Source organism: Silene latifolia, chromosome 11, assembly GCF_048544455.1.
Source record: "Silene latifolia isolate original U9 population chromosome 11, ASM4854445v1, whole genome shotgun sequence".
Lineage (NCBI taxonomy): Eukaryota > Viridiplantae > Streptophyta > Magnoliopsida > Caryophyllales > Caryophyllaceae > Silene > Silene latifolia.
The window spans coordinates 30,943,901-30,958,740 of NC_133536.1; the positions used below are offsets into that span (position 1 = coordinate 30,943,901).

Here is a 14,840-nt window from a genome sequence, read left to right on the forward strand (position 1 = left end):
CCAACAAGTTTCTCTCTCTAAAATGTTTTTACTTCAACTTTGGATGATTACAAATGAGGGAGGCTAGGTCCTTATATAGGACAAAAGCCTTGGCCTCCAAGTAAAACATTAAATGCTAGTTTGTAAGTTCTAGGATGATTAGATGCATAGAACTTACAACTTAGACTCTTTTGTCAAATCTTATTCAAACTATGTTGAAAAATGCAAAAAAATAAAATAGGATTCTTCTCCCTTGGTGCCGCCACATTCGGCCCTCTCCCCTTGTTCCCATTTGATTTTTCTTTTGTTCCCACACGGCATCAAGGGGTGTACGGGTCTCGAGCTTCAACCGCACATAATACCTCTCTTTTACGCAAACCCATCCAATTTTCATGCATAAGAAATGTATTATTTGGGCCTGGTTTTGATTGGTGCTCTATGTCGAGCACAACTTCTTCCATGGGGTCCATATCCGCGTCATCTCCTCCTTCTTGAAAAGGAATTGCCCTCAATTCCTTGATTCCATCGTCGTCAATGTAAGGAGATAGATCCCCGACGTTGAAAGTGGCGTGTACCCCATATTCTCCGGGCAACTCGATCTTGTATGCGTTGTCGCCTACCTTTGATATTACCTTGTAAGGACCTTCTGCCCGCGGCATGAGTTTATTTTTGCGTTTGTTCGGGAAACGCTCCTTCCTTAGGTGTAACCACACGAGGTCTCCTTCGCGGAAAGACCTTGGCCGGCGGGTTTTGTTTGCTTTGCGCTTGTATACTTCATTAATTTTCTCAATTCTTGCCCTGACTTGATCATGCAGCTTGATCATTGATTTCAATTTGGACTCCGCATCCTTGTGCATGATTTCATCCTTGGGTAGGGGAATGAGGTCTAGTGGTAAATACGGGTTTATACCATATACGACCTCAAATGGGGAGTGCTTTGTCGCATAAGTTGGGGAGCGGTTGTATGCGAATTCAGCGTGTGCGAGTTTCAAATCCTAATCTTTCTGAGTTTTGCTCACCAGACTTCGCAGCATTGTTCCCAGAGTGCGATTTGTGACCTCCGTTTGTCCGCCCGTCTGGGGATGATGAGAAGTGCTGAACAAAAGCTTGGTTCCCACCCTTCTCCATAACGTTTTCCAGAAGTAGCTTAGGAACTTGGAATCTCGATCGGAGACGATTGTTCTTGGGATCCCGTGGAGTCGTAAGACTTCCCGAAAATACAAGTCCGCCACATTGCTGGCGTCGTCGGTCTTGTGACATGCGATAAAATGGGCAATCTTTGAGAATCGGTCGACTACTACCATGATCGCATCCTTGCCTCTTTGGGTCCGCGGTAACGCTACAATGAAATCCATGGATATGTCTTCCCAAGGTCGGCACGGGGTAGGCAAAGGTACATACTCTCCAGGTTGGAATTTGCTTTTGGCCATGTGACATGTGATGCATTTTCGTACTATCGCTTGTACGTCTCCTTGTAATTGTGGCCAATAGAAATGTTCCTTGAGGATATCCACAGTTTTGTTTACTCCAAAATGTCCCCCAAGTCCACCTCCGTGGGCTTCTCGAATTAGGAGTTCTCGGATCGGGAGTTTTGGGACACAAAGTCTGTTACCTTTGAAAAGGAAACCATCTTGAGTAATGAATTCATCATGAGCCCCGTTCTTGCAAATCTTGAAGATTTCCCCAAAGTCGGGATCGTTCTCGTAGGATTCCTTCGATGCCTCGAAGCCCGATGAATCGGATATCGAGTACCGTCAATAATGAGTATCGGCGTGAGAGAGCATCGGCCACCACGTTATTTTGCCAGTTTTGTATTTGGAGGAGAAATGGAAGGATTGTAAAAATTCCACCCACTTGGCATGCCTTGAGTTCAACTTTTGTTGCCCATTGATATGTTTCAACGATTCGTGGTCCGAGTGCAGGATGAAATGACTTGGTCGGAGATAGTGACTCCAATGTTGTAGGGCCCTTACGATCGCATAGAATTCCTTGTCGTAAGTCGAATAATTGAGCCTGGCCCCGTTCAGTTTTTCAGAGAAGTAAGCGATGGGTCGCTTTCCTTGCACTAGCACGGCTCCAATTCCAACACCGCTTGCGTCACATTCGACTTCGAACGGGCGGGTGAAATCCGGGAGTGCCAACAATGGTGCCTCACAAAGTTTTTGGATAATCGTCTTGAATGCCCGTTGAGCAGCTGGAGTCCATACGAAAGTTCCTTTCTTTGTACGTTCAGTGATAGGGCTAGCGATGGTGCTGAAATCCCGAATGAACCTCCGATAGAATGAAGGAAGTCCGTGAAAGGATCGGACTTCTGTGACAGTTTTCGGAATAGGCCACGATTTGATTGCCTCAATCTTGGATTGATCGACGGAGACCCCTTCCTTAGAAACCCTGTATCCAAGAAAGATAACGCTCTCGACTAAGAACGAGCACTTCTCCTTCTTACCATAGAGTTGGCACTCCCGAAGTGTGTTGAACACCTTACGAAGATGTTGGAAGTGATCATCCTTGCTCCGACTGTAGATCAAAATGTCGTCCAAGTAAACGACTACAAATCTGCCTAGGAAAGGCTTGAGTATTTCGTTCATGAGTCGCATAAAGGTGCTTGGAGCGTTTGTCAAGCCGAATGGCATAACCGTCCACTCGTATAAGTCATGCTTAGTTTTAAACGCAGTTTTCCACTCGTCCCCTTCTCTCATCCGAATTTGGTGATAACCACTCCTCAAATCAACTTTAGAGAAGATCTCGGCTCCATGTAACTCTTCGAGCATATCATCAAGCCTCGGAATTGGAAACCGATACTTGATAGTGATGTTGTTCACGGCTCGACTATCGATGCACATTCGCCACGTCCCATCCTTCTTTGGAACAAGTAGTGTAGGGACGGCACATGGGCTCATGCTTTCGCGTACATAGCCTCGTTCCATTAGCTCTTCGATTTGCCGCTGTAAATCCTTGGTCTCTATCGGATTGCACCGATAGGCAACTTTGTTTGGTAAAGGAGCTCCGGGCAGGAGGTCGATTTGGTGTTCGATCCCACGAATAGGTGGTAACCCAGCGGGTAATTCTTCGGGGAAAACATCCTTGAATTCTTCCAAGAGCGAGGTTAATCGTCCATCCTTACTTTCGTTGCTAGGAGTCTCGTTGCCCACCATTAGGTAAACCTGGTTGCCATTGACAATGGCCTCGTCCACCTCTTTCTCACTAGCAAGCATGGTCATGCTAGTGGTCGTTCCACGCTTGGCACTCATAGAACGTACTTCACCTGGCGCCATTGGTTTTAAGACAATTTTTTTTCCCTTACTTACCAACTCGTACTCGTTGCTTCGACCGCGATGCACCACATCCCGGTCATACTGCCAAGGTCGTCCTAATAGGACATGACATGCATCCATTGGTACAACATCGCATAGGATGTCTTCGTTGTAAGATCCCATGGTCAGTGCCACCCTCACTTGCTTAGTGATCTTCACCTTATTCTCGTCATCCAGCCAATGCATGGCGTATGGTTTTGGGTGAGGGATCGTGGGTAGTTTTAATTTCTCCACCATTTCTGTTGAGGCTACGTTGGTGAAACTGCCTCCGTCAATGATTAGGCTACACCATTTGTCCTTCACTTGGCACTTGGTGTGGAATATTTGACTTCGCTGCTCCGTTTCAATGGGCGAAGTTTGAGCTTGCAGGGTTCGAAGAACCAAAATGCAATCATAACTAGGAGCGACGTAATCTTCGGCGTTCCCGGCGGGTGCCTCTTCCTCATCTCCTTCTAAATTAAAAATACCCTCAGTTCTTTCCTCCTCTTCGAACAGCTCATCACGACATTCCACGGCCTCTCTTAGTGTGATAATGGTTCGTTGATTCGGGCACGCATTTTTGAAATGTCCAAACCCTTGACATTTAAAACACCGAATCTGCGTGTAGCTATTCTCCTTTGAGGCGGGCGGTTTGATAGCAGCACTGGAGGTAGGAGTCGTCTTGGGATCGGTGGTATTTCCCGTGGTGCTTGTCCTTGAGTTGTTCTCATTTTTCCAAGTCCGGCTATTCTCACCATAGGTGGTTGCCACCTTTGTCTTTCCTTGTGCCTCCACTTTGAGACACATACTACACAAGGTATCGAAATCTGAGTAATTCTGTAACTCGACAACATGGGCGATGTTGCGGTTTAGACCTCGTAGGAATCGCGATATTCTTATGTCCTCATCCTCCACCAAGTCTCCCATTAAGGCTAGGTTTGTAAATTCGTTAATGTATTCCAGGACACTTAGCCTTCCTTGGGTAAGATCGGTGATCTTACGATAGGTTGTGAGCCTATGTGTGGCGGGTACATATCTTTTCCGTAATTTGAGTTTAAGCACGTGCCATGATGTTATCTTTGATTTTCCGGCTCGAACTCTTCTGGTCTTCAGGCTTTCATACCATAATGAAGCCCCATTTCTTAATTTCAAAATGGCGTACTTGCAGCACTGTTCATCATCGAGACCCTTAAAATCAAACATCCGATCTATTTGTCTTTCCCATTCAAGGTAACTCTCGGGATCCGTGCCTCCTGTGAACTCGGGTAGTTCACTCATTTTGAACTCGTCAATGACTCGTTCACGTCTTGGCTGCCATTTGGGATCGTGTTCTTGTAAATTCTTTAAGGCCTTTTGAAGATCCTTGAGAAAGTTGGGATCGTCGAAGTTCATGTTTGGTGATTGGTTTTTGACTTTTCGAAAAGAAAGATGTGTGTGTTTTTTTGTTTTTTTTTGTTTTTTTGTTTTTTTTTTTTCATTTAACAGTACCGTGAACAGTACCGTGAACAGTGTTTTTTGTGGTTTTTTTTTTTTTTTTTGTGTTCAATTCGTGCCTTCAAGATCCAATCGATTAAACCTCAACTACCTCGCCGAGTTTAATCTTTGAATACCAAGCGCGTTGGATATTCAACTATCAACTGATTGGGACCTCCTTAGGACCGTCTTGATTTTTTTAGGGTGATCAAGAGCCGAAGCTCTGATACCATTTGATGCGTATACGTAGCGGAAGACTTAATTGTTTTGTTTTTGGGTTTTTGTTGTGCGAAAGATAAAGGATATTTGTTTCGATTCCTTGAGAAGAGATCGAAAACAATGGGATATTTGGTATCACTAGACCTATAGTGATAACAATGGGGAATTACTCGAAACGCGTCAAGCAATTCAACTCAAATCATGAGCACGTCCTTAGTTTAAGGCAAGACTCGAAATCATCGACTCTTTGAAAAAGATTGAAACCAACAAGTTTCTCTCTCTAAAATGTTTTTACTTCAACTTTGGATGATTACAAATGAGGGAGGCTAGGTCCTTATATAGGACAAAAGCCTTGGCCTCCAAGTAAAACATTAAATGCTAGTTTGTAAGTTCTAGGATGATTAGATGCATAGAACTTACAACTTAGACTCTTTTGTCAAATCTTATTCAAACTATGTTGAAAAATGCAAAAAAATAAAATAGGATTCTTCTCCCTTGGTGCCGCCACATTCGGCCCTCTCCCCTTGTTCCCATTTGATTTTTCTTTTGTTCCCACACGACATCAAGGGGTGTACGGGTCTCGAGCTTCAACCGCACATAATACCTCTCTTTTACACAAACCCATCCAATTTTCATGCATAAGAAATGTATTATTTGGGCCTGGTTTTGATTGGTGCTCTATGTCGAGCACAACTTCTTCCATGGGGTCCATATCCGCGTCAGCATATTCTGCACCCGCTGACCAAGTCAACATATTGACCAAGGTCAAAGCTAAAAGACAACAAGTCAAAAGAAAAATGTCCTAACCGACAAAGCATGTCGGCCTGTCACTTGGGTCTCGGTTCGGCAACTAGCCGGCCGAGAGGCATATCCGTATACTCGCATCCAGTCCCCTCGGCATGGAGTCAACCAGACCTGCCGGCCTGTCATGGGTCCCTCCGTCGAGGGTAAGACAGTCTTTCCACCTGCTACGCCACTTGGCCACTACGTGACAAAAGGTGAAAGTCTATAAATACTCCACATCTCTCATTGAGAAATCAACTGGAAAATCTGGTATAAAACTCCCTTATCTCTCTACAATATACTTTGCCAAGTTAAACATACAACTTATCTATCTAAGTTTACTGACTTGAGCGTCGGAGTGAGTACGCTCGGCCCCAAGCCGAGCCCTCAGTTTGTTCATCCTTATAGGAAAGAGTGAAAGGAAGAGACGAGCAACGACATCATTCTACAAGCTCAAGTGGTCACAATCCTGCTCCGAAATTACACCCGGAACAACAATACTTACTCAAAAATAGAAAATGGATTAATATTTTAAATTTGTACTCCCTAAAATAGAATGAGATAATTATCGATCGAAATGAAGTATGAAATATGATCCTCCTTCATTTTTGCTCTAACGCTTTTGCCGATTTTTCGTAGTTTTTGAGACAACATTTTCATCCATTTTTTTTCTTTTTTTACATTTATACATAAATTTCTTTTTTTTTTTTTTTTTTTTTTTTTTTTTTTTTTTTTTTTTGATGACGAGGGGGTTGAGTCCCCCCGGGCCCATGCATTCCCGCACCACCACATGGACCATGTAAGCCACCCCTTCGGGGGCTGCAGTGGCCAAGTGATCATCGCCCCAGCTGGTAGTCGAACCTGGGACCTCTCAACTCCTGCATTTCTGCAAGCTTCAAGGTTTAACCCAGCTACCACTGGACTAACACCATAAATTTAATGAAAAATTTAGGTAGAAAAAATATCCAATTCCTTAACACTTACTTCATACTAACACTAGTGTTAAACTCGTGCAATCATGCACAAGCTGCATTTAAAACTTTGTTTTAATTACGTATATCATGTATGCAAAAATATGTCACAAAATAAGGTTAATAAGTGGATAAAGTAGACATAAAAATGGGCATTAAAACACTTATAAATTATAATGAACCAAAACGTAATTCATAAACTATTACATGGTACATTAAATTTACATTTTTTTTCAATTATTCTTATAAACTACAGTTGTCGTGACATTAGAAATACCACTATAAGTATCGCATTTCCAATTTTCAGCACCTCTTGATATTATTGTTGTTAAAATTTAATAAACGGACACGATTATAATTTTTAAAATATAAATTAACCATATTCATATGCTGAATATTACTCAGTTTCCAAACATGAAATTCTAAATTGGATCAGAAGTGTAAATATTTTTAAGAATTATAATTTTTTTTTGAGTTAAAAAATACTTATATAACTGATTGTCACCAGTTAAACGACTATCATAATTTTATGGAAAATGAAAGGGCGCCATCGGGTGACACTCAATTTGGGCGCCACCCTCTCACATGGGGTGAGTGCGGGTCCCTTCAATAAAGAATGCTTGTGAGAGGGTGTCACCCAATTTGGGCGTCACCCGGTGGCGCCCTATCACTATCCTTTTAAATTGGTGAGACAGAAGGTGAGAGGCCTTTGATTGTTCCGATCCACTATAAAAACCCTCATAGTCCTTCCTAATTCTCACACCCACAACTCTTCAAAATGTCTTCCTTCCTCTTCTTAGCATCAATCACTCTAGTCCTACTCTCAATCCTCCCAGTCTCCTCGGCTGATCGTGCCCTTGATTCCGACGGTGACCCGATAATTAATGGGAGGGAGTATTACATTATCCCAATAAGCGGTACGAGTGGTCTTACCTACACCCAAAAACACTTTCAATGTCCACTCTACATTACCAAAGAAAAAACTGAAAATTCACCTGGTACCCCTGTTAAGATCTCTGTCACCATTAACATCAGAACCGTCATTTACCTTGACGAACCCATTGGCTTAGCCTTCAAAAGCCCTACGCCATGCGACGACTCCCCGGAATGGAAACAGACTTGGGTAACGTGGGACCAAAATGTTTACATCACCACAGGCGGTGTTCGCACCGTACCAGATTCTCTCCCTTTCTTCATCACTGAGACGGATATGTCTTCCGACTTTATATATGCGTTAAAGTTTTCGGTTTCAGATAGCAAAGAGGTTCGTTTTAATGTTGGATTACATGAGAATGGACTCTTAGGTCTCACCGAGTATCCTATTCTTGTGAAATTCAAGAAAGCTTTCAATGTTCTTGAGTTATCTACCTCTTAAAAACTAAATCAATAATAATTACTATGTCATATCGTCTTATATTGTGAGATAATCCTCTTAATATAAAAACACTTGGTTATTCATAATTATAAATGAATGCTTATCAATAAAAGAGGATCGTCCATACTTTGTAAAACTTCTTATTTTATAATTTGTGTTTATAGTAAGTTGTTATCTATATCCATGGTGTCATGTAATGTTATGAACGGTGTTGTATCAATAAGTTCATCCTCGAGTTATGAAGGGTGTTGAATTATGAAGGATGTAATAATTAGTGTATTATGTACTACTGTGTTGTGTAAGTTTGGTGCTAAATGATTTTATTACGATGAACAATTATTGTATAGGCTGATTTATAATTGGGTTTTTCTATGTGATACCTAGAACTGACAAGTCTGACCCGACTCGAATCCGAGCAAACCCGACTCAAAAATATTGCGACCCGAAACTGACCCGACCCAACCCGAACCCGACACGACCCAATTATCAAGTGACCCGAACCCGATATTGACCCGACCTCATGCTGACCTGATTAAATTGATGACCCGACAATTATTAAACTTAAGTTTGATCAAAATGAAAGTGATTTTGTGTTTAGATTGATATGTTTGACTTAGTAATGAAGTAATTAAACCAAATAATAGGTTAAAAACTAAATCTAATGGTAAAAAATTGAAATATTGCGATTATGTAACCGGACCCGATAATGACCCGACCCAAACCCGATACATCATTTGACCTGAAATGACCCGAACCCAATATGATCCGACCCGACGTGACCCGACCCAAACCCGACCCCACTGACCCAATTGATACCTCATGTTTTTTCTAATTTTACGTGGCACTCTTCGTTTTTTTTTTCAAAACATCGGATATCCCTAAACTTAGTGAAAACCTTTAAAAATACCGAAAATGCACTCATCCGCCTCTTTAAAACATTTATTTTATGCAATTTTTGTTGATTTTTTTTGCAATAATTTGTCGTATAATTAACATAAATATAGTCTACCCAATCGTAAACATGTTTTTTTTTTTGCAAAATTTAACGGTTTGAAAACTCAATTTTTAGTAGTTTGGGTATCTTAAGAACTATTTACAAAGTTCAGGGGTACCATGCATTAATATTTTTCAAAAAAAAAAACGAGTAGTACCACGTAAAATTCGTAAAAACACGAGGGTATCACGAAGAAAACCCTTCATCATTTATACGGAGTATTGAAACTTTGACCATAAATACATCATAAAATATAATAATTTATAATATGATATTTACATTGTTGTATTTGCGATAAAAAAATCTTTCATAAAAATTTATTTTAATCGAAACAAATAAGGTATAGGTGATTTAAGTTAAAATAACGGTCAAAGTGTCGTCTAAGAGACCGTGTATTAAGTAAATAAATGGGTAAAACAAATAGGTATGGAGGACGTATTAATGTTCCCATTTCACAAACTCTTTTTCGATAAACATTGAATCATTAACAATTAAGGCCTCGTTTGGTTGCCCTTTGGAATACAACTCCACCGGAATATCGAATTCATGAGAATTAAGTTCTCACATGAAATTCATGTGAATTAGCTAAATCCATTTGGTTGCCGACGTAGGAATTCAATTACACCGGAATTTGCAATTAATGGGGGGGGGGGGGGGTAATTCTTTTTTTTTTTTTTTTGTGGACGAAATGAACTTAGATTAACGATCAAAAGGATAGTTCGAGTGCATCATGGGGGCAGGTCGGGGGGGAGTAGCGTACTAGCCATAACAAAATCCAACGTACAAATATCTATTACAAATAAAGGGGCATGCGCCCAAGTAAAAAACCCATTACAAGAGCTAGTATCCTTTATTATGGAGTATTTGGCGATTGTGTCCGCAACTCTATTTGCCGATCTCTTCTTAAAAAATTATCTTCAAATGCGGTGAGTCCTCCAATTGTTCCCTACACTCGAGAATGATATTAGCGTAAAGGCCACAAGGTGGGTCTCTCTTTAAAATAGCATTCACGACATTAACCCAATTCGAGGCAATAACAACGTTAAGAGCAAGTGAGCTAGAAAAACGTAACCCTTCTCTAATGGCAAGTACCTCACAACTGAATTAGTTTGGGGCACCCAAGCGGAGAGACCAACCCTTAACCCAAGACCCAACACTATCCCTAGCAACACACTCCCACACCAGCAAAGTAGGAAGAGGAGGAGAAGGCCGCATCAACATTAACTTTAAGCCAATTATGCGGGGAAAAGGCACAGCTACCCGAGTAGCAATAGGCAGACAAGCGGTTATCAGTGTGGTGGGGGGGGGGGGGGGGTTCACAGTGAGTGGCAGACGCCCATGAAGGAAATGTAGATCTATATACATACTAACATACTCATATATGTCGAAATTAATTTGTCATAAAATTAAATACGGATTTTATGCATGCAAACACTATGATAAAATAGAGGAGAAATCATGTTCTTACATTGGGATTTCGGTTTTATTGGGCACAAAAGAAATCTCCTTTTCTTTTGTTCTTGACCTTTCCTAAGATGGAAGAACAAGATCCAAGTGTAGGATCTCTCCTTAGGATTAATACCCAAAGCTTTCTCTTAATTCAAATTAATATTATAAGTACTAGTATAATATTAATCTAGTAGAAAATTGAACCAAAAATATTTATAAAACACTTTAATATTTCGGTTTATAGAGAGAAGAAGAGGGGGATTTTTATTCTCTCTAGAAATTGTATTTTGGATGAGTGAATGAATGAATATAATTTACATCATTTTGTATATTATTAGGTAAAATTATGGAAAAACCATGATGGGTTTTGTCTTCTCAAAACCGTGTAAGAGGAGGGATTTTGGGGAGCCAATGCATGAAAAAATTGTTCTTCACAATAAAACAATAGGGTTGCATGGCTAGTGACTAGGGTAATCATCATGCCCTCCACTAATTACAATCAACATATAATTAGCTTAAAAACCCTCTAATTTTCGGTCCACTTGATAATATGGATTCCATATTATTTTTGTCAATTGTTAATATGTCACATGTCATATGTGACATAAATTTGTTATGTATTTTTAACATATTAAAAATCAACGTATTAATAAAAATACGTCACATACAAAAAACGACTTAGTAATTTCATAATTACTTGTGCCAAAATATTTTACCATTTATAAATCACAACAGATTGTATTTATAATAATTCATTCAATTTCGATTGTTTCTTTAAACATTAATTTCATCCGAGTAATGATATAATTCAATTACTCAGACCGTATCTCATTTAATCACATTTCAATTTGATACGTAAATTTTACTTCCAAAAATCGCCCGTCAATTTTCAAGTAATTTAATTAACTCGTAACATTATACGATTAATTAAATAATCAATTAAGAGTGTTGCCCTATAGGTATGACCTAGGGGGTCAACTGATCACCACCGTCGCACGACAGTAATGTCAAACTCTAGTCACCAATCATTACCGATATATGTTGACCGATTGACAAGAATAATATTACTTCCCAATTGTATTCTTTATAATGAGATTTAAACATGTGATCATCATGATCAACAGTCGTGATCGCATTATTGTCGGAGGACACATATTCCAACAATATCCCACTTGTCCTCGACAAGTGTGCGTCACCAATTCTCTTGTCCTATTACTATCTCCCACTCAATGCAAGGTGTCTTTCAGGTCGTACTTGCAAGTGATCATATCGAGAGTGGTTTCCTCGATCTGGAGAATAACTGATTGACCGGACTTATCTATCATAGATACTTTCCGAGCATGGCCACGCATTTCCAGTTCATTACTCCTCGAGTGGCCCTGAGATATTGTTATAAACCTGACTAGGGGTGGACAATTCCTATCGCACTCATTCCCTTCGACTAGCCACAGCCATCATAACCCAAAATATGCCCATTTGACCCCATTTACGAAGGTCGTAGTAACACAAATCAAAGTTAATCTGAAACTGTGCCATCTTAGGAGAATAGTCTTTAGTCAAAAGAATCGACTCATTTGAATACTATAGTAGCTCTCGCCATGACCAAGCTATATAGATTTGCCAGAACTCTATAAGCGGTCATTAGGCCCGACAAAAATGTTCCTAACAGTCTGCCTATGTGATCGACTAGTCATCTCACATGACTCTATGGCACTTGAACTTGCCATCAATCGCATCACACTCTAGTCACTTCGAGACGTCACCTCATATAAGTAACTATGGGCAAAAACAATGTTAATCCATGTTCACTTTAACGGGGTTCAATTGTCTCTACAACCCGTTTGGATATAACAATGTACAAGGTGAGTTAATAATAACTCAAACGACAAATGTCGATATTACACTCGGGTAGTCAATATCATATTACAACCTTGTGATGTATATCATAAGTGTAAACACTTATTGATTGCAATAGATGTTTTAACATGCCATGTGTCCATGTGTTCAAACCTCTTACACTTGCAATTTACTTTACATTCATGTTCTCTCTCATAGCATGAATCTTTTCAAGTACACACCAAGGTTCCCGACCTTGGTTTTGGTTCTTTAACTTGAAAGAGCCTTTTTATCGATTATCTCATAACGAACGAATTTGTAATGAATGATATAACTTGTACTGTACTGATCAAGTACTCCATCCACACACAATGCACTAGGTATATGTTTTGTAGAATCTTGTAACAATTGACAAGATTATTTAGCTTAACACTTCTCACAAGTCCTAGCTTAACTAGGAAAGATTGATTTTAAATAACCTCTTATTCAACCAAGCATCTTTCCAAAAACTTCTCTTTTCTCTTTCTAGGCTTGAAAGAATTGGGATTCTCATAAATCCTCATATGTGCTCGGATTTTCTATAACATGTGCAACCTCTTGACACACAATAGAGCATTCCGTCAAACACTGAAATCGCTCATCGGATTCTTGAGAATGCATGACGTTTCTATTTTGGCTCACCAATCAATCATCATTCTTTTATGCATATGATTCATAATTGGACATGTACATGATTATTCTAATGGTGGAAACATTAGTTACTAATAATCATGAGATCAACCATTCATAGGTTCAATGAACGACCATGACTGCTAATGGCAATTCCATTTTCATCTACATGAATAACCTATGTGAATGTTGATACGATGTGTATCTCTTAATACTAATCCAACATCCCTTGATGTAATTGGATTCATCATAGTCCATTTTCATCCAGAATTGAAAACTCAAAAGCTTCTTTATGAAAGAAGGTATTAGCTCGTCATTCTTTAATGAGTGATGAGTTGTAAACATTCAAAGGATGATAGCTCCCACTAAATTTCATGTCTTTACATGAGAATTTCCTAACTCCCACTCAATTCTACATATTTCGAAATTGAGTTCTCAATCGAAACCTTTTATTAAGAATTGAAATATAAATTTCATTGCCAAGTTATTAGGATAAAACCATATATGTTCCCATCATATCCTTTCAAAATACCTATTTTGAAGTGGTCTCATCTTAACCTTACGGAAAGAGATTTTAAATCTCCAACACACTCATGTCATAATGATGTGTAGTAATGTCATTATTCAAATATAAACAATATCTAGAATACGTCCTTCGCAAATACCCTTTTGGAAGGAGGTTTAACCATTTCGTAGCGAGGTTAAGCAATGACATTTGCGTGGTTAAAACTTTGGTCGTTGAAGATATCGGTATATCAATCTTTGCAACTCGATCATAACTAGTATGTTACTATGATTCATTTAGGCTCTTAAGTAAATCTCAAGGTTGAAACTATTGGTCAAATGTTTCATAAACTTTAGTCAAAAACTTGTTAAGACTTTACATTAGTCATTTTTCTTCCAAAACTTTCTTTTGGTTTCCTCGTGTAGTTATCTTGAGAAAATTCTCTTATGATTACTACACTCGGTCTCTTTAGTCATATAGAACTAACTTGAAACCATAGATCTCATCTATTCGGCATACTATGTGAATAAATATACCTTCATTCAATCATTCTCTCTTGCGTAGATCTTCATATACACAAGTACACAATTTTATCTTGCCTTGTGTGTTGTGTCCTCATTTTTCTCCCACTCTATCTTTAGAATAAATACACTATTGATTCAAAGATAGCATATGAGACACAAATTAATGATGTTGAAGTATAAGGAGAACTATCTCATAGATAGACTAATAGTTATTGATTTCATATGTGTACTTGGTGGTTGACATTCCTTTAAGAGAGTTCATAGACTCAAAATCGCTTTATAAATGATCATACACAAGCTTTAAGCATGTGGACATATAATGAAACCCGTCATTATATTTGTCTATTAGATCACCTTAAGTGACTAATCTTATGTTTCAAAGTGCAAGCAATTAAAGATGAATTTTAGAACATAAAAGGATAAATGATAAAACGGGTGACTTGGGTTGCAAACCAAGTCACCATCATCCAAAATACAAACCATTATCCAAAATACCTTTCCATGTCGAACACGGAAATTTAAAGTTCTAAAGATTCAAAACATAAATTAAAGTAAGACAATAAAAAGCAAAGCTCCATAAAAGCTATCCCTAGCTTCTTGATGGTTTCTCATGCTTGCTTTTCCTTTCCCTTGTCTTTGCTTTGTGGAGGCCCTATTTACAATAAAAAGGGAGATACATTATCACAACTTTGCATCATAATACCATAGTTGAATTAGAAACATAAAAGAAGGATAGTCATTTACCTACTGGAGTGATCTTTCCAGCTTTG

The 14,840-nt window shown here is 39.1% G+C and overlaps 2 protein-coding genes across 2 annotated transcripts; one reads left to right on the top strand and one right to left on the bottom strand.

The window, feature by feature from the left end:
* Nucleotides 1–951: 951 nt before the first annotated feature.
* LOC141613202 (uncharacterized) lies at nucleotides 952–4,664 on the bottom strand. Its single transcript, XM_074431944.1, has 2 exons — nucleotides 1,953–4,664; nucleotides 952–1,098 (listed from the first exon to the last, which is right to left on the bottom strand). Exons 1-2 carry the CDS (start codon nucleotides 4,662–4,664, stop codon nucleotides 952–954), a joined length of 2,859 nt encoding a protein of 952 aa, XP_074288045.1.
* A 2,832-nt stretch (nucleotides 4,665–7,496) lies between these two features.
* On the top strand, nucleotides 7,497–8,093 carry LOC141613203 (chymotrypsin inhibitor 3-like). Its single transcript, XM_074431945.1, has one exon. The coding sequence runs from the start codon at nucleotides 7,497–7,499 to the stop codon at nucleotides 8,091–8,093; it is 597 nt and encodes a 198-aa protein (XP_074288046.1).
* The last annotated feature ends 6,747 nt before the right edge of the window (nucleotides 8,094–14,840 follow it).

Excerpts from the sequence above, each read along its gene's own strand:
- LOC141613203 (XM_074431945.1), top strand. The coding sequence starts at position 7,497 with ATGTCTTCCTTCCTCTTCTTAGCATCAATCACTCTAGTCCTACTCTCA.
- LOC141613202 (XM_074431944.1), bottom strand. The coding sequence starts at position 4,664 with ATGAACTTCGACGATCCCAACTTTCTCAAGGATCTTCAAAAGGCCTTA. Across the intron at positions 1,099-1,952 it reads ACAAGGAATTCTATGCGATC|GGTGGGAACCAAGCTTTTGT; the intron begins GTAAGGGCCCTA and ends GTTATGGAGAAG.